Consider the following 21,107-nt stretch of genomic DNA (forward strand, 5'->3'; position numbering starts at 1 on the left):
CAGCTAACTCATTCCTAGCAGAGACTAAATAAGGATCTAAACAAGGAAACCTAAAGCAAAGGGTTGTCATGGTGATATACAGGAGACTAAGCAAGCAGTGCAAAACTCCTCTTCCTAGGAGACCTGAGAGACTAGCTCAAATTTTTATCTGTCATACTTAATTTATCATTTCACTGAAACTGTTGTCAACATGCAAAATGTGTAGAAGCCTTGTATCCAGTGCCTTTTGTCTTTCGAGGGCACAACAGATTTTGCTTCCAGATCTATTTCAGATTCAGCCTTACTTAAAGAGGAAAAAAATATTTTTGGGAGTTTTTCTGCTATTTTTCGTCCTTTTACTATTTATAAGGGCAATTAAATATTGAGATTACGCCCTCTTAAGCATGTCATCATGAGGCCACATATTGTGGTATGTTTGCCTTACTGTGTTCTCTAAGAAAGGGAGCAAGGAAAGTAGATTCTTGCAAAATTCATGCATGCACGCAGTTAAATTAGAAATCTGGTGGTCACAGGAGAGAGAAGACAACAGTCTTGGAGCTACTGCTTGCATGGAAGAGAAAATAAGGACCCACCATCAGCATGTGACTTAATAGATGTCAGATAAATAAGTATTGGTTTTAAAGTAATTTGAAGTTTCAAAATTTTTTTTTTTTTTTTTTTTTTTTTTTTTTTTTTTTTTTCAGTATTCTATCAAGTAATTTGATTAATAAGAACAAGCTGTTGGATTTCAGTGGTTTTTTTGGGTTAAGCTCTTGCTCTGGGTTCAAATGTCTCTGAACCATATGACTACTAGCGGGTATATTCTTGAGGTTCAATTACTCAATATGTTAATCTCTCATCTCAGTAAATGTAAAAAAAACCCCAAATACCAGGCTAAGCAGAACATCTGGTATTTCACATCTGCAGAAGCAATGACACGAATTCAGAAAAATGGCTACAAATGAAGTTCTATTCAAGTAATTGGAGGTATCCAACAATTTGTTTAAATAAATTGGTCACACTATCTTGATTTATGGTTTCCTTCTAAGCTTAGACAGACTTTGCATGCTACAAAACTAAATTTAGGGAAGATATCACTGTTTTGATATAAATCGAGATGCCACAAGTACTTCAGCACCACAGTAAGGTCCTGGTTTGCTCATTTTACAAACAGTCTAAAAGAAGCACAGGAATGTCAGCAAAAGGTAGACACTGCTTCTGTTTATTCTTTGCTTTCTTAAGTCAACAGGAAGCTGCTTGAGGGTAGGGAGTGCCAATCCCAGGCCCGTGGAGCACCCTCTGGGGGGTAAAGTGGAAAAAGTGTGCCTGGGATCTTTGATTTGCAGGAGATTCTCCATCTCCCTGTAATCATCTCAGTGGGAGATGGTTGTGGCCATTAGTCAGGCTGGAATCATGAGATGTCCACGGTGAGGGGAAGCAGGGAGGTTCTTAGAAGCTTCTGTCATGATGTTTCACTTCAGAAATGTTAAACAAAAGTGTTGGAAGGAAAATGTCCACGTCAGGCTATGCAGGAAACCCCCTGGCATGGAATTAGATGGCATTTCTGATAGAAGTAGAAAGAGTTTTTTTATGGTGTTGGTGTTGTTGTTGTTGTGTTTGTTGTTGCTGTTTTCCTAAAATTAGATTCTTTTTTCTTACTGAAAATTATTACAGTTGTATCACCTGTGGTTTCCTACTATTTTTTCTCTACTGAGCCTATGCTAATTTTAAAGATAATGAATTATTAAATGCATCTTTTATAGAAATCTATTTAAAAGGAGTTACTGTATTTTTTTCCAGTGACAGCCATAATTAACAACATCCTTTCTCTTTTATTTTGCAAGTCATACAAATTCCTGAGGAAAAATCATCATTGACAATTCTTAGGAAGCTAAAATTCGTGCTTGCTTCAGAGGGAATCTCTACAGAGTGACCACTCTTATATTTTATCCTTTCATGGTGAAAAGCTGAATATTTACCCCTTTTGTGCAGGAGAATACTGGCGTGCCGGCGTCCATTCCCATTCTCGACGTAGCAGGAATAATTTCCTAGGTCTGCCTCTTCAACTGAGTCAAGAATCAATGAGATGGAAACCTCCTGTTCCCCGAGATGTTCCTTGAGAACCCTGAGAAAAAAAAAAAACCAAAAACAAAACATCCCTGCTGTTCTTCTTGTACCACAGTAAAGCTTTAGATAATCATGACATAATAATGCTACTTACAGCTCACAACTCTCTGGCTTCAAATTTGGCTATGGTTTGATGCAATCTTAATTTAATCATATCATGCCCTTTTCTTCCTCACTTCTAATGAGGAGGTTTGACTTTGCAAATGTTAATGAGACCTGCAGTTCATTGTCTTTTTTAAGCAGAATGATATGCACATGGATAATATTTCATTGCACACTTTGATGGAGACCCTGATCCATGAAGTCTTGGAATGGCAGAAGAAAGAAAACTGAAAACAGTCATTCTGGGGGTTTAGTGTCACACCAGGAGTCTGGGCCAAACACAACACTTGTCCTTTTTATGAGGCTCTTCCACATGCCACTCAGAAACAATGTGTTCATGCCATGGTCTGAGAGATGATTTCTAGAATGCATTCTAAAATTTGGTAATGTTTTATCAAACAGTAGGAAGAACTGCTATACCGAGTGATGCTAGTTCATACAGATTGTAAATACAAGGCTTCCTGTGTAAGACTCCACCTGTCTTTTCATTACTTTCTTTCCCTCTTAAGAAGACCATCAGTGGTTTCAGGAACTCAGGAAGGCAAATGACAAATTATTCCAGGCCTGACAAATGAAGTGCAAATGAGCTTTTCTGTTCCTTCCTCCACAAAACAAGAAAGTTGTAACAGGTTTCTTGTCACTTTTTTTTTGTTAGTCATCAGATAGCCAAGTCACTGGCTGAAGGACTTGGGAAAGGTTTAAACACAAAATAAAGCTGATCTTATTGTCATGTACCATTTATTGTATTGGTCTTGACTTTTATAGAATAAACTTGAAGTACACTGGGGTGAAATGCACTTCCTTTTTGCCTGCATCTGGGGATGATGACCTTGAAAGTCTCTGCAGTCTTCTTGATTTTGCTAATTGTGATTGTATTGGGCATAATTATTTTTTTCTTGGGTTTTATTCATCTAGGTCTCATTTTCATTACAATTATTATTAATAATATATGTTTACTATTATAATTAGTATTATTGGTATTATTATAATCTCTTACTTTGTCTCAATTATTAAACTGTTCTTATCTCAACCCACAAGTCTTATTCTGGTACTTCTCCCCACCTGAGGGGGATAATAGGGGAGTGAGTGAGTGAGGGGCTGTGTGGAACTTACTTGCTGGGTGAGGTTAAGCCATGACATGCACACTAAGAATTGCCTGAATTTCTGAGTTTTAATTTCTGTGATACATAGAAGCAGTGATATTCACACATACAGAGTTATAAATGAAAAAGGAATCTCTTCAGATCCAAGCAGATACTTCATATTGGATAGGATTTAGTATGCTATGTCAAGCATGTAATTCTCAATATGAATCCACTTTTGTCCCTAATTTCTAAATGAGGCAGCACTTTTAGGAGCAGTAGAAGTACATGGCATGAATATCCAGATCTTTTCCAAAACAAGTATTTCAGCAGATACAAGCAGCCCACATAACAGGATGTTTGGCTCTCACAAGCTTTATAACATCCCAGGAAACTCAGTTTTTTTTTCGTGAAGAAATCAAAACATTCCAAAAGGCAAGTCAAACTTCACTATTTATTTAAGGCTTCATGTTTGAAAATACTTTTTTGAGGTGATTTTCTCAAGATACTTATTTTTCTATATTTCATCTTACAAAGTGTCCTCAAGGCTGTTTTTGTGGATTGCCACATTTCGAAAAAGTCACTAGGTAAATTCCAGCTGGTCACCACTACAGCTTTTTTTGAGTACCTATTCTGCTTTTGCAAGTCTCCAATATCAGATTTGGCTGAGAAGGGCATTTTTCTGTTCTCTACTGATGGAGTCAAAAAGGGAAAGGATGGATGTTGCAAAAACAAAGATCAGACCCAATATGCTCCTTAGTTAGACTGTGATAAGAAGTATAAGATTAACTATAAAAAATATAGAGAAAAAAAAGAAAAAAAAAAAACTTTTTCTTTTACCTAATGTCACTTTCCCAGACTCGACTATCATCCAAATCTTCAATAAACTTCTCCCCTTTCATCCAGTAGATTAAAGGGCTGACGTCTCCACTGTATCCAAAGAAAGCTCTGCAGGTTAGATTAGCAGAACTGCCTGTTGCAAAGAATGTAAGAAAATACATTCATTTCAAAATTTAATATCAGTTTCTTTTTAAAAATCAAAATATTCAGAAAGCATCTCAATTTTCAGCTGCTGTTGAAAGTTTCCAAGAGTATCTGCTTGTCTTTAGCTAGGTTCAATACATTTTCTGAAAATAAATACAATAAAAATGAAATTAAATTATATGTAAAAACTAGATTAATTTTTAAATATGTTTTCTGTTTGGTAAGGATATCAGAAACTATGTCTTTTCAAAAGAACCTAACTTAACAAAATATTTCTATGTTTCCTCTGGAAAAAAAAAGGTAAAATAGACATCCAGTTACATCTGTGTTAGTTCAGCTTTGCAATGGTTTCTGCTAGGAGGCTGGTATATTCCTGTAGAGTTCCATTCCCAAAGGATATCTGGTAGAAAGATGTGTGCTCATTGTTAAACTACTTTAGCAGGAAAATTTTAAGCATTGACACTTGGAAAAAAACACATTATAAACCATTAGAATGGGAAGAACCATTAGCAGAACATGCAGCAAGGAGTAAAAATTTCATATATATGTACAGTACTAGTTATTTAATCATTGTAAAGAGGATTTTAAAAACTGATATGCCTTCACTTTGTTTATTTTCATTACGGAATCTTATATTTTGTTTGTACCACTTGGCTTTGGGCTTTATCTCGAGCACAAACAGGGATTGAAATGGGAACTTGCATACTTTTGTGTTGGTAAGACTGGATAAAACAAATGGACAGACAGAGCTGAAAATCTCCCATTCACTGCTGCAGAGATTTGTCTCAACATGCACCAACTCTTCTAAACTGCCATGAGCATTCCTTTAGGGGATAATTACACAGTAACTTAAGGAAGTGTTGGGATTTAAGAAGCAGTCTTTTCTCCCCTGAAGAGAGTATTTCCATGGAGTTCATACTGCTGCTGAGGCCAAATTCTTATTTTACTGACACTTTCAGTTTTTGATTTTCAGACTGAAAATCTGTCTGAGCAGAGCTCCTGGACAAAAAATAAGAAAAAAGAATTGTTAGCACTACTTCATCTGTACCAAGATTCCATAAGTCCATCTGGGTTCAATTGATTTCCTCAAGAATATACTGTTTTGGGTCAGGACCTGGTCCTTCTACAACATACAATATTAATATTCGAATAGCATATTTACTTTTCAGCAGAAAACAAATGCAGGATTCTGTGTAGCAAGAAGACAATTATGAAATAAATGTCTTACAAATGACTCCTGTCTGGCTTGAACTCTCACATCCATGCCATGAAAGGTATGGAATCAAATGTTTGTGTTCCAGATGTGCAACCTCAAGGCAAGTACCATCTCTGCTACTTTCACAATCTGTTTTGGAACTATAGGAACTCGTTTCCCTTTAGCAATTTCCAGAAGGTTTGGTTGCTACCATACGTTTTGCAAACAATGTCAGCTAAGGAGACAGGATTGAAACTGGGATGGAGAGAAGGGTCTCATTCATAATCAAAAAAGTATGAAATGGAATCTCTGAATAATGAGAAATTTTAATAATCTCACATATTCAAGAGCAAAGTTGCCAAATGTAAGATGAGTATCTTCAGTGAGAGGGCAAAAACTCTCTTTCTAAAGACAAACATAGCTCCTCTTTTCCCACCCCAGGGCGCAATGGTCAGGACACCTCAGTGGAAACTCAATTTCTCCATCTCTTCACGGCTCAAGAACTGCAATTTGGAATCACTGGGGGAAAGATTTTTTGAAGTCTTGAAGCCATTTGCAAGGAATGAGATGAGCAAGGGGACACCACTTAATGTGGGTCAAGTTCATGAAAACTTGTAATAGAACATGATAAATGTCTTGGTTCCTTGCCATGCTGTCCTGGGTTGACTTTATGCTGCTTGTATCCCCAATTGTGTGTTCTGTTTATGCTGGATATGAAGTTCTGCACCTTTAAGGCTGGTTCTGAGAGCAAAGCAGGGAGAAGGAGTGCGGGGTTTGTTTGCAGACACTGCACTTGCTGCCCTGCATTGTCTCTCACAGACTGCGCTGTCTGCAGCACAGAAAGCAGGGAGAGCCCTCTTTTGCTTTTAGGTAGTTTTTTTTTTATCTAGCTGAGGCAGAGAAGTTCTCTGGACTGTGGCTTTTCTTTTTCTTGGAACTTATCAGCCCTGCTCTGAGCTGAAAACTCATAAAAATACCTGGAGTTCACACCTGTGGCCCAGCAGGGCTGGGACGTGGCATTTTCCAGTGCAGGAGGGACTGATAAGAGACTGAGGAAGCTGAGCCACACCCCATTACAAAGACTTTCTGAATTTGCCATCTCTTCAGAACAGTGAGAGGTTTTATTGTTTAATATTATTCTTTTTTCTATGCTTGTGAATACTTTGCTTGTTAAACAAACCGTCTTGGTTTTGTTTTTTTTTTTCACTTTTCTCCAAGGAAATCTTTTCCTGAACCAGCTGGGGGAGGAGCTGTTTGAATTTTGCTTTCTATAGGGACCCCAATCAGAAGTTTCCTCCCAAATTTGCCCTAACATGACAAATGCAAACCCAGTTTCCTATAGCAGTTGCATTACAGTTATATACCAAGTGGAGGGTGGGGGTTGTTTGGTTTTGATTTTGGGATTTGCTTTTGTTTTGGTTTTGCATCATAATTATAAAACTTGAATTTGTGAAAATGAAAATATAAAACCCTAAAGTATTATGAATGTCTTGGCCACAGTGGAATCTGTGCACTCTTGAAATGGGAGAAGGTACCTGCACATCTAAAGCCAAAGCAGGCTTCTGTGATAATTGGACAACCCCTCTGGCAATATCTACCAGACTCAGAGAGAAGAGTGCTGCCTAATGCATCACTGCCATTTCTTGGGCTTTTTCCAGAGCTTTCCTACCAAGCCAAGGCTTGGTTGAAACTTTATAGCTTTTAAGAGCTGGCAAGATCACAGCTAGAGACTGTAACTTCTGGCCAATTTATCCATGATTCACAGAGATTAGACACCACAGGTGCTGAACCATCAAAGCTCTCCAGGCTCCAGCAGCTAACAGGTACCCCTGAGAGATGATTTTTGCTCTGAGTGGGATTCTGAGCCTTTTATAGATGAATATTATGAGCATAGATTTGTTTTTAAAAAACAAACATCTTCTGATAAGTGCAAAAATTGTCAAAAAAGTTTTTAAGAATAAGGCTTTTTTCTTCATTAAATTCTTAAGGAAGTTTTCCCCCTAAATAAAACGCACAAACGTATCTTTAAGCATAGAATCTGACGTTTCCATTCAACATGAAATAGTTGCAACTGAGAAATAAATGAGGAAGAATGTAATGCCACTTAGTACTGCTGTGTTGATTGCAGTTACTCAGGGAAGGCCATTAGCATGCTGGGGCTTCAGCTATAAATTACCTGTACTGTCTATCTTGACCAATCTTCACAATAAGCCAGTGGGATGTTCATTAGCTGGCCATCAAGGAAGATTCAGTGATCAGCTAATGACCAACTGTGACCATTAATAAGGGGGTCTGTTACTCCAGGGCTCACAGCTCCTTGCAGAGGGCACGGAGCTCCCTTGGTGGAGCAAAGAGGATTCCAGCTGCAGGCACATGTAAATAAAGGCTGGCTGCAGGGCAATGCTGTGAATGGACAGAGTATTTTGAGAGCACATCTTGATCTCTACTCCAGAGCTGCTGTCATGAGAGTGAGTGAGTGTGTGCTGCAGGAGGGGCTGGGGCTGTAGGAGAGGCTGCATTTTCCCCTGCAAGTTCACCTTTGAAATGAGCGGACAGAAAATCTCTGTTTTGGCACCAAGCAGCTGCTCTGCATGGACAATCTATTTTTAAAAGTCTACAGATCTGTAGAAAACTTGTAATATATAATAAACATAAGAGCTGCTTTGCTTCATCTTTAAGCTAAGGTATGAACAACCTGTCAATCAATTAATAGGAATCCCTCACAGTTAACCTTAGGGAACTGTTTCTCTCCATGTGTTTTCTGTACCAAGAAAAACTAGAGAAGAGATCTGAAAGTCATAGAAGTTTCATGAAAGGATATATAATGCTTTCTATGCCATCAGTGTAAATGTTTCTGTAAATGCTGGATTACTACAGCTTTATAGGTTTTTTTTTTTTTTTTTTGAAGGATTTAATTTCACATTTTAAATTTACTAAATGTTTTCAATTAAATTACTAGGGAAATTCATCTATTTCTGTCCCCTTTCCCATAATATGTAAATTCAAGTTACATCCTGGGTAAAATGCTTTGTTTTGGTTTGCATTTGTTTGCTGTGTTTTTTGCTTTCTTTTGAATTTTTTAATGGACCCTGGAAAAATCCAAAGAGATCAGAACAGAATAATTAAGTGAAACAGTGTTGCTATTTTTATTGGCATCCCCTCAAAACAACAAACAGAAAAATTACAATAAAGAAAGGTAAAGAGAAAAATAACACCTTTGACTTCTCAGTATAATCATAATTTTTTAAACTGTGTAATAATGCAATAAAGACATGCAAGAGAACATATAAGCAGTAAATTCAACTGCATTTTTCTCCCTCACCCTTTTTTTCCCTGATGAATATGCTCTTACAGTCTGAGTTTATTTTTGTAAAAATTGCAATCTATAGCCCTACATGTTCCTGCTTCTCACTGTGATAAAGTCACACTGTCAGCTCAAGCCAAGTGGGATCAAATTTAATTAGTCAAAAGCTCTGTGCCATCCACACTGAGTTTTTGTTACACAGTACGCTTCCAAGTACAGCAGAATGCAAGAAGGGACCACAAAAAGATGTTCTTCCTTGAAACCAGCAAATATCTTGAGCAGAACAAGACAAATTTTGTGTTCAATTTCACGAATTGTCAACATTTGGGGCGCTTTACAAACTGCTGCTATAGGAGCCTATGCCCAGCAGAGGGCACTGTCTAACCTCCGAACATTATTTAAAAAATAAAAGTAAATTCCTAGTGAATAACTTCTCATTAAAAACATCAGCTTGCTAAGAACGTGCGAGTTGTAATTAGAAAATAGTGACTGTGTTGTGATTGCTGAAATGCCATCCTGTATGGTCAGCTGAGATTCCACTTGCACTGTTACTTGTCCAAGTTACTACACAGCACGAGAGCATCTCCCTCACCTTTGATTTGACAGATTCTTCCGTGACAGGCAAGAATTTTTTGTTGGCAGCAACGATAAAAATGAGAAGTTCTCTGCAACCCCTTTTTGGAAGATTTCTCAAAGGCATATTTTGGAAGGGTTTGAGAGTCCTGCTTAACATCTAGCAATATTGAGGGCCAAAGACTGAAAATGTTAAGTTCACTGAAATGTGGGACTTCCTTTAACCATGCAATGTAAGCCATTTATACAACTTATGTACAGGAAAAACCTAGGCAATACCTACACACTTACAAATATGCCATTTTTTTGTAATGTTAGCATCTCAAAATGAAATTATAAAAGGTCAAGACAGATGCAATCAAAATCTCCCACACAGGAATTAAATATTATTCTTTCCATTCACATCTGAGCAAAAATATACTGCCAAAATATCAGTCTTTCAAGTGGAGGGCTGTGAAAGCTGGTAACTCCCTAGGTGTGCAGATCAGCATTGACAGAAACAAGTCAATGACCCCACTTGTTTTGCCAATGTCATCTGACAAGGCCAGTGAGCAGGTAAGTAGAAGGTGCTCTCATTTTCAGAAAAGTCATGTGTCCTAAAACAGTTCAACAGTATTTGAAAGCCTTCATGCAAATGTGATTAAGGAAAAAAAAAAAAAAAAAAAAAAAAAAAGAGGTATCACATAGTTTCCAGCTGTGTGACTTGATCCTATGATCATCTACACTTGATTTGTAAAGATCCTCTTAGAAGAGGGTGAACTGCAGAGACTTCTCTGGATTCCTTCCTTGAATGCGCAAAGCACCACCTGCTCTCTGCCCTCCAGTTACATACGTATGATTTCTTTGTGTTATCTTGTACTCCCTTAATATAATGTAAATGTCCTGCTGCATGTTTCATATAGTGAGTTATGAAAAATTAAAAAAAAAAAAAAAAAGAAAAAAAACCAAAAAAACCCCAAGCAAAACCAAATATTATTTTCTGAATTATAACTGCAACCTGGGAGTTGCAAAATTCTAATCTCATCACTGAGTAGTATTTTTTTCAAGTTTTTGGCAAAAGGTCTTGCATCCATACAATTGTGAAGATCCAATGTGCAAATGCCCTGTACTTTGAATTCAGTAGATGTAAGTTTGAGAGTGTTGGACATAATCATTCCACTAAGTCTTATCATGCAAGCATCATACAAAGAGCTGAATGTGATTACACAGCTATATTTCTTCATTAATAGGCCTGTCCATATTTTGCTGTGCTGTAGAGTGGAATTTTGATTGCATTGGCATCTAAATCACATTTTTAGTATGTCCTTCAGGCCACAATGGTGTAAATTTAAACACTACCATTCCTCCACAATAAAAAAAAAATCAGTAGAAGGTTCTCAACAAGACCAGAGAGAGATTGCAGTTTTTGAACTTTGACAGAATTTGTAAATATCACTATTTAGTGGAGAGATTAAACAAATCCCTTCCTTCAATTTCTAATTTTTTTTTTAACTGGAAAGGAAAAAAAATAAAAGCCTAATTCTTGTTCATTAGATTTTTCTTTGTTGTTTTTTTTTTTTTTTTCACAAAGCAGATAGTCCTGTTAACTATGGAGCTGAACTCCTTCACCTCTTCAGGGTTACCCATTACCGTATGAAAAGCCCTTTGCCTTCCAGGGCTTCCATCTGCTGAATTACAGCTCAACAGCAGGACCCCTAAAGGAGGTGTCTGTATGTTCCTGGTGATATGTTCCTGCTATCAGCCCTAAGATATTGGAATCTGCAACACTTCATAGGGTGCTGAACTCTAACAATATATAGTGAGATCTAAGATCAACTTATGAGTATAAAAATTTTGTGGAGGGCTTCTTCGTAGCTTGTGAAGGAAAAGAACTCCAAATCCTTTCTGCTTTCAATGGGCTCTTTAGCAGCCCTGGACTGTCAGAGAGTCAATGAAGACACCAACCACCAGAGCAGACTGCAGAAAATAAAGCGATATATGGGACTTGGGACTCAAAATGTCCAGAACATCTCTCAGGTGCATAGATTGTCAAACTTGCCCTCATTTCACAAGAGGTAACAAAAGCCCTGAACCAATAATCTTGATTTTCCTAACAGCAGGCCTCTCCTCTTGATAGATGGTAATGTCAGGCTGATAAATTAGCTGTTCAGCGAGTATTTTTCACTCCTTCCTCTTCAGAAGTAAAGGCTGGAGTGGGAGACAACTATCACATGCATAAAGCAAGTATTGCTAAAGAAAAGGAAAGCCACTGCAATTGTTTTTCAAATTTGACTTAACTTTTACTGTAGAAGCTCATATTTTCTGGGTTTTTTTCAGCAAATGCATTTATAAACACTTTTTTACTGTGCCTTCTCTGTGAGATCAAAGGATAATCTGGTTTTTAAAAGCTTAGTTGTTTTTAAATATAAGTCACAAAAAAATATCCTAGGTAACAAAATATCTCTAATTGAATAAAAAGAGAAAAAGGCAGCTCTAAATGTCAAATTTTACATGTTTGTTACCTCTTACAGACTTGTATCTTGGGAGCTTTAAGTCTATCCATACCATGCACAGCTTAATATTGTTAAGTGCTTTGTTTCTGGGTTCTCTTTAAACCACACTGCCTTTGATTATTGTGGTGTGGTGTTTTTTTCATTTTAATGATGTTACATGGTAAATTAACCAACCTTAGCTGGCAGCCCAAAGTTCCCAATGCACAAAGGAGTCCAGAAGGGCTCCCAGAAGGGAGTGTATGGGATCTTCCTGTGCCTGAGAAGAGTCCCCAAGTCCCACACCTGGGGCTGCCAGTGCCCCTCCACAATCACTGACCTCCAGAAAGGCCTTGTGCCTTTAGCTTTGTGAAGTCCTGCTCTGAGTTATATTTTGGAAAACTCCTAGAAAAACAGAGAGGGTTTCCTGCTTAAGACCTTCACATCTTGGAGAGTTTATATCAGAAAAAAATAAAAAAATAAAAAATAATAATAATAATAAAAAATAATAATAATAATAAAAAAATCAATGCATGTCCCTCTGGTAAATAATATTTACTAGTAAGAAATGCAATAGGACTTATAAGCTCCTGGAGTTCTGTAGGTGACTCTGGGTCTCAAGAAACTACAAATACAGAATAATTTCTCTGCTAGTTAGGAAAGACAGTTTCAAGCCATTACAATTTTCACTACATGTTTCTCCATCCCAAACAGAATCCAGAGGTAAAGCAGCAGCAGGCTCAAAGAGAGACTTCAGGGGCTCTCTGTCAGAGCACAGCTGTTGCTGGACATTTTTGCTGAGGAAATACTTGAATAACAGACAACAGAGCCGATCCCTTTCCACTTTATTTTGCTTGTGACAACTGTAGATATAATTGCCTTTTTTTTTTAGAACCTGAAGAGTGTTGTTCCAGCAGACAAAAGAATTCAAATGTATTGCTGTGGAGGTTTTTTTATAAATTCTGTTTTCTTCTTCTTTCGCAACAGATTATAGTGGGTTTGCTTTGGTCTCTTGTGGGTGCTAGCCCATGTCAAAAACTCTGCTCATCAATCATCACAACCAGTACCTTCTCCCAGCCTCCCTCTCAGGTGTGCTGCACAATATGTTCTGTAGAAAGGATAGCAGATGATGTTCTGGATTCTAGATAATGATAAATAACTTATTTATTTTCCCAAATTTTGCCAACAACTTAATATGTCAGATCATACTTAAATGTAAGTATCAATAATCTTAAGAAACAGGCTTATCAATTCAGGTTAAATACAAATTCCACTTCTTGTGGCTCTTTCAGCTCCTAAATGTTCATACAGTTGATGTCTTTGGAAACAGAAATTAACAAACAATTAGAAAATGTGTTTTACTGGAATGTCTTATAATAGTTTCTCTTTAACTGCTTTGGAGAGAGGGACTGCAGTGTTTGTATCATCATTAGGTACTTTGCGTGCATACATCAAATTCTCAACTTTGGAGTCACACATATATACTAAATAATAAATTGTGGGTTTATTTCCCATTGGCCAACCTGGCTATTCTTTTCCTCTCTTTGCATTTTCTTCATAAATAAGTCTACCATGGCCTGAGTAGGCTGCAGAGAATTATTTGGGTAAGGAGGTATTCTGAAAAATTCTGTAGAGATGGGCTGCATACAAAAGATTCTTAAAAATAAATTACAGCCTTTGAAAGCAGAATGCACAGTGTCACCTGCACCTGGGTTTGTATTAAGGAAACTGGGACTCCAACTTATGAACAACAAATAAACAGTTTATTTTCCTCTGATGATCTTTCTCTTCAGCACACACAGCAAACATCACCAGTTCCAAGATTTTCATGAACTAATCTGTTCTGTCAGATCAGATCTTATGATGGAAAATGTCATTTGGAAAAGGCCCAGACTAGTTTGGCAAATATCTGAATAGGGAAAACTACCACTCCCATGAAGCAGTGTGGCACAACAGGATAAATCCAACTGAAATAAACCACATCTATTATGTAAATCAAAATACTTCCATTTGGTTCTAAAATATGTGACACCACTACTCTGTTCCAATTTTCACCAGGAAAGCCATTAAGAACCACTGCAAATTGAAGCTCTGATGAAATGAACCTACTGAGTACTAAGAAAACAGATAAATAAAATCAGCACCAACTTTCAGTTTACTGCAATAAAGCCTCTGATGGTAGAAAGGAATTTTATGTTTATTCATATTGGGTTTTTCCACTTGAACAAAAGAATGAAAAAGAGTGAGATATATGTAGATATATTTTAAATGTGCTTCTACTTTAAATCAAGCATGTGCAATGCAATGGACAGAGAATATACTAATTCTTAGCATAACCTTAGGAACAATTTGCCATTTAATTAAGTATCATATGAACTAGTATCTGTTTACGTAATTTTAAAATCCTAGCCCATCAAATGTTTCTACTACATAAAAATGGAAATGCATGCTGTTCCTAAGAGCACTAGGCTTTCTGCTTTTACATGATAGTCATTACATTATGTAGTCTTTCTATTTCTCTTACATGTGTTAAGAAATTAACTTTTAGTTAATAAGTGCTTTCCTAAGGAAAAAAATGAAACAAAATCCATTAAAACAAACCCTTCTGGTTCACAAAGATGCAAATGGAGAAACCCATTTGCTTCTCAGTGACAAATGTGTTATACTCTTGGACCATACACATGCTGGAATAATCCAGTGCTATTGATTGGCCTCCTTTCCATGTGAAAGGCAAGCAGGCATTTTTTAGGTTATATCTCAATAAATTGCAGATTGATAGACAATGCTTGGTAAAGGCAGCTGCCTTCACCAGTGGAATAAAATGAATGGAATAAAAAAAACCATCTAGCACTGCATATGTGCTATCTGACTTTAAAGGAAAGAAGTTTATAAATGGGAGCAAGCATGAATTCCTGAGGCTGTACCTTGCCTTCTGACCTGTGGAGCAGAGGACCTGAGTTACAAGGAGAATTCCCACAGGGAAAAATATGTGTCTGACCAAAGGCAAGATTCCTGCCACACATTCCTGCGCCACACAGCTCCACCCTCCAGATCCTCACTCTGTAGGAGAGCTCCACCTCTATGGCAGAGCTCCTCCTCTATGGCAGAGCTGCCCGCTGCTCCCAACCTCTCATCTCACTCTGGTTTTGATGTGGGTGAAGACCAGTGAATTTCATTCCCCTCTGCAAAGAGTAGCTATTCCTGTATCTCACAGGACAGAGAGGGAGAGTTTCTTGTACTCCTAAATAACACTTGATCAAGGGCTGTCTTCATGTTGGCTGTTGCCCTTTAATGGGAAAATGACCTGGCCAGACTGGAGGTACTCTAGGAAAAAGCAGAGTCTCATGTCCCCATCTGTCTTTGGAGTACGTGCAGTCCTGGGCATTATAAAATGTGATTCTCCCAAAACAGCTTCCTTCTCAAGAACAATGAGTCATCAAATTATTTTGGTTTCTTGTATATTTTTGTGAAGAGGATGCTCTTTGATAGTGGAAAGTTTGAACAGCAGCAAGGCTGAAATGTTTTCTCTTCTAGCAGCAGCCATGTGGGCCTCGTTTCTCTAGCCCATCTTCATTCTCCTTTAGTTGCAATTTCCATGGTTGCACAGCACAGGGTCCTGCCAGCAAAACCTCTGAGAGATTTAGGGCTCCTGTGTCTGAAGCCAAATGCTTGAGGTCAGCAAGCAGGATATTAATCCTCTTTACTTATACAATTGTCAATTTCCTGAACAATCTATGCAATCCACCCTCCTCATTCTGCATGCCCACCCATGCTGTAATTTCACCTTGTTATCTTGTTATACTTTTTGTTTTGGTTGTTTTTGGTTTTCCCCTTTTTTATTTTTTTTCTTTGTTTGTTTGTGTTTTGTGTGTTTTTCTGGTTTTGTATTTGCTTTTGTTGTTGATATTTGGGTGGATTTTTTGTTGGTTTGTTTGGTTTTATGTGTGTTTTTTTTGTTTTGGGTTTTTTTTTTATTTTTAATTTTTATATTTTAGAAATGTTCTGAGATGCATTGGAGTTATGGCATTTCTAAAGAGTAGAAGAAAATGAAGGAAAAATTTCACCTTGTTGCATTCAAGCCCTGGGAACATGGAACACTGTCTACAAGGTTGTGTTTTTAACAGTTTATGGAGCTCTCAAAGCATGGACTAAAAGCAGGGTTTGAGTGACAATAGAAATATAATGTATGACAGCTGCTGGTTACAGGAACAGAGACAAATATTCATTATACAATATTTATGATACAAACTGTCCAAGGAGAGAGGTGGCAGGCTGGTGTGTGTAACTGCAGAGGTGTGTGTGCCACCACTCACCCAGTCCCCTGTCCCCCCAGAGCTGAGGCTGCCAGTCACCCCAAGCATCATGATGGCTTTTTAATGGGGACAACTGGCCACAAGGGACCAGAGTAACTTCTCAAAACCCATTTGCACTTGTAGCTCAGGGCTAGAAATTTAGTCCAAGTCTGGGGAAGAAGAAGAGGGAGTGTTAACCCTTGCAGTCCATAGCCCGTCACCAGCTCTAAAGAATATCACTGCACCTACAAGTTTTGATTACCATCAATGCAATTATTTGCAAATGCTGTTACAAACTACTGTAAACTTACTGATAGTACGACGTTGATGGATTTTTACAAAGTGCTTAGTACAGTGTTTACTTTCACTCCGCCATCGAAATGGCATCCATCCCTTTAAAAATGTGTCATAAATGCAGACATGAAAATGAGTATTATTCATGAAACAGTCCAAAATGGATGACCTTAAGCATTAAGTATTGCATGATCACATATCCGTCAAGTTCCCTGTATATGTATAGTGTACACTTCCAATGGAGTTTAAATCCCTCCTTAAAGGAAGTCTTACAGATCATCTGAGGTGAGAATAGTGAGGCCAAAAAATCACTTTAAAACACTGTAATGGTAATTTAGGATCATTGATCTACAAACACAAAAAGTGGAAAGAAAACATACTGCATCAGAGCAAAGATCTACTGCCTCAACATCCTCTACCTGTACCATTCAATAGCATGAGAAGCAAATATCTAGGTATGAGTGTCACAGTCCCTGAAAACAATCTTAATTTTAACATGAAAATTTTAACAGACTTTAACTACAGCAATGCAAATAATAAAAAAGCAAGGTTGTATATCTGTCCTTTGTGAGCAGTTAGTCTGTCTGTTCTAACAGGATGTGCATATAAAATAGGACCAGGAACAAACTTCATTAGCACTGGGATACAAAAAGAAAAAATAAGAAAAAAAAAAAAAAAAAAAAAAAAAAAAACACACACACACACCAAAAAATAGGCCTTCTGATGGAAGTTGTGCTTTTTTAAAAAACCATGCATTTATATGAAACTTTAAAATATGTAAATGTATTGGTATAAGAAGAAGTTAAGTGATCTTATCCAATTGAGTGCTTTGCTTCCAACTTGTCATCATTTATTTTCTCCACCTCTCCATATAATCAAAGATAGATAAAGCTCAGCTTTGGAGAGAGCTGTTTAGGATTTTTTTTTTTTTTTTAATGCATTAGATTTTGGATAGCAAGTATGTTAAACCATACTTTACACAAATTGTAGTCCTAAAACACTTTGTAACATGAGATTCTTAAGCTCAACTGTTAAATAATGAGCTCATTTAAAAGGCATGAAAAAACAGAGGAAAATTATAAAAGGCAGAGGGAAAAGAGGCAAAATTGCTCCTGTTTTAGGTGATCATTTAAAGATGTAGTGAGGATTTTTTTTCAAGACTGAGATGGCAGGCAGCACTTCCTTGGTGTCAAAGGCAGGTAATAGGATGACAAAGGCTGTTTGTCCTTTATCTTTTCTATTTCATTTCAGCCAGTCTCTAAAGCCAATACCTGTCCTGGTGAGCGTGAGGAAAAAGCTAATTCAACAGGAACAGCAATAACTTTTCATGTCCTGCTCATTTCTTTCCCCTTATACTGCAATAGGGAATTCTTGTAAAAGCTATTTCCATCTTGAATGTTTAGGTCAGTATTGTGCGGAAGGAGTAGCTGTGAAGCAGAAAAAGATTGCTTTTGAGGTTAGGACCTGACCTCACTGAGAGCATGTACATGGAAAGCTGGATGATGGTGATAAGGTACCTCTCAGAGATGGGCTACAGTGACAGTGCAATAGCCCAAAACCAGGTTCCAAAAAAGACTGAGCTGAAAGAGGAGGGTATTGCTGTTCCTCCTCAAAGCAAAGGCCTCATCACACCTGTTGTCCTGCTCCCACAGCCACCTGTCTCATCCCGTCCCTCCTCCCCATCCTAAGAGTTCTGCAATCTCCAATACCTCCCTGCCTGGAGACAATTTCAGGCATTGATCTCCAGCACCCAGGGCAGGCAAGAGGCTGCCTGAACCCTGCCAACATTTGAATTCATCTTACACCTCTGTCTTCACACATAAAATTAGGAAGGTTAGAACCTGCCAGGTCTTTAACATGAGATCATTAAATATTATAAAATTAATGTGAGATGTGATAATGAAAAATAACAAAGTCAACAAAATAAAACACTGCAGAACACATGTGGGAGAACTGGCTGTGAGCAGTCACTCCATCCTTGAGAAAGATACTACTGCTGTAAGTTTAGGAGTGGCATTACTAATAAGAACTAGCTAAGAGCAACAGTTTGCCATTCTGAATAAAATGAATCATTCCTAATATGATTAGCACATGTTACATATTAGAATGAATATGAAATTTAAGTTTGAAAAGAGCATTTGTCGAAAAGGCAAAAGAAAAAGGTTGACATGACATTTTCTGCATAAATGAAGACTTAGAGGGAAAAAATATGCTTTCTATATTCATTGTAGAGGTATTTCTATTAAAAAGCTGTTAGTTACTCAAATGTCACTTTTATGAATAAAAACTTATCTTGGTGCCAAAGGAGATATTGCAGATGAGCTCTTGTTTGTGTAAAGAACTGCAAACCCACAGATTTTCACTAAGAAAGACAAAAAATGCAGAGCTACTAGCTCACCCTGTCACTAAGTGGGAACATGAAAAGCTCCAATAGTTTATTTTAAATTACAAAGGCAAATTGTTAAATAGGTTATGCAGGAATAAAATCACCTTTGATAGGATTTTTACAGTTTTATTAATCAACTGCTCATAAATTAATAATTCATAGACTGGACACACTGGGTTCAACAGATTTAATTTTCTGTGGCTTAGACAGTGGTATGAAAAGCAGAGATTTCCAGGAGACAGAATTTCTGATTAAAAAAAAAGATATGCCATTTTATTTTATTGATTTTTTTTCCTGTCTGCTAGTTTATTTAGTTTGAATAGATCAGCACCTCAGAGCTGTTATATCAGGATAGTCACAAAAGAAGGCTGGCCTGCTAAATAAGATTCTGGGATCTCTCCCAGAGCTTGCAGAATCTGAACTCAAGTGATGCAGGAAGAAGTTTGGAAACCCAGTTGGACCTTGACCACCTATTTTTCCCAGAGTTTAAAATTCTTTTAAGGAGAGTAAATTACTTGGGGCTGGGGATCCTAAGGTTTTCCTGCTAGAAAGCTCTATATCAATGATCTTGGAAAGTCTTACATGTCTTTCTGCCTGGAAAAACAGTCCTTGAAAGTCCAGTTTGAGCTTCTCAAGGCTGTAGCTCGTAGATTGCCTCCCTGCTGACCACCTCAAGACTCAGGATGCTCCCAGACCACTGGCACACTGGTCATGTTGGACAGAAGGCATCTTTCAAGATGAAAATGGTAGCCCACAGGAAATTCAGACTTCCAGCTCTGTTGATCAGGTAGGAAATATCCCACAAGGCTATCAGCATTCAAAACCAGGGCTTTGTAAGCTTGGTTATCTTTACTGACTTATAAATCTAAGAGGTTTGATTTACCAAAATGCTGTGAAAACCATTTTTTCTGGCTGAAACAATCTTTTCCCAAAAGTTACTGACCTTGACATCTAGGTGTAGTTCCAGCTCTACTGCATGTGTTCTGTAGGACTTGGGATACTTACTGCCACTTGCTGTTCCAATTTACCTGCCACCAGGGCTCAAAGAAATTTGTCCTCTAATCCTCTGTTTAGTTTAATTCAACTACAAGGGCAGCAAGTCAATGAGATTCCACAGCAGAGACCCTCCAGGATCAGCTGGAGGAATGGTAGGCCTGAGTATGTCCCACAGTAAAACAGTGTTCAGAAAATAATAGCTAAAATCCTGAAAGCAATACAGCTGTGAAATGCTGCATTGGATCATCTGCACTGCTTCTGTACCAGAGCTGATTTATTCTGGATCCCATTGGTGTCATAAATGTAGCATGCATTGCTTACTGTAGGTCCACAACAGTGTTTCTTCGGTGAAAATTGGATTTAAATTGCAATGGAACCTCCTTCTGGTGGAGGCCAGTAAATGTCACTGTGATAACAAGCACTGCTAGTTACATTTGTGATTGCTCATCTCATCATTCACTATTTCTTCATCTGTTCCTCAAAGAGGTCATTTGTTTTTGGCAGGCTACTTGAAGAAGTGTGAAGAAAGGAGAATATTTATTAATGCATTTATAAAAAAGGTGTCAAGTTTAATTCAGTATAATCTGTAGGGCAATATTACTTTCAACATATTAGGACAAGAATAAATAAAATCAGAATGGCTAGGCACTGGAAAGGGCTCTAAACAAATTGGTAGTGAAACCTTATCAAAGCCCTTGTTATCACTCTTGTCTAGGCTAGACTTCTGCAGTGAGGAAACTGCTTAGCACTCTGCAAGCTCTGAGATGACTCATATGCTTCAAATTGAGCATTTACATAACTGTTTATAGGCTGGGGGCATTGCATCTTAACCTCCACGGCAGAAGGGAATAATCTCTCCCATGCTCATTACACACCAAAAATGTAATTTTTTTTTTTTTTAAGTCTTCCTTCTTCTACTAGGAATATCTTTGCAGTTTAAGTTATAACATCCCAGATATCTTTTTACTTATTTCTCTTTTCACTACTAACTTGATAACATCCCAGATATCTTTTTACTTATTTCTCTTTTCACTACTAACTTGTAGTAAACATAGTAATTTTTGGGATGCCTTTGTACCAGAAAGGCAGAGGTAAAATGAAAAAAAGGCAAAGTAGTAAAAATGCAAATCAGAGAAAACATTTTGTAAGGTAATTCATTGTATTAGAGAAGGTAATATATGTGGAATATAAAATGGGTTCTGGTCACTGTTCTGTCTGATATTGCATGTCATTAACCTACAATTTAGGTTACATTAAAAATATGGTAGAGAAATAGGTAAGTGTTCTTACATGGATGTTCATGTGCTGCTTATTAGCTCAGGTAC

General features: G+C 37.5%; 1 protein-coding gene across 1 annotated transcript in view; it reads right to left on the reverse strand.

The window, feature by feature from the left end:
* The window catches only part of IL1RAPL1 (interleukin 1 receptor accessory protein like 1), a gene marked incomplete at both ends in the record, with an annotated part of 598,003 nt that overhangs the window by 20,985 nt on the left and 555,911 nt on the right, over positions 1-21,107 (reverse strand). Inside the window, 2 exons of the mRNA XM_083855627.1 lie at positions 1,959-2,104; positions 4,131-4,259. Coding sequence (XP_083711753.1) covers positions 1,959-2,104; positions 4,131-4,259 — 275 coding nt within the window. The remainder of the gene's footprint in view (positions 1-1,958; positions 2,105-4,130; positions 4,260-21,107) is intronic.

The sequence above is a fragment of the Zosterops lateralis genome, assembly GCF_965231275.1.
Source record: "Zosterops lateralis genome assembly, chromosome: 2".
Classification (NCBI taxonomy): Eukaryota; Metazoa; Chordata; class Aves; order Passeriformes; family Zosteropidae; genus Zosterops; species Zosterops lateralis.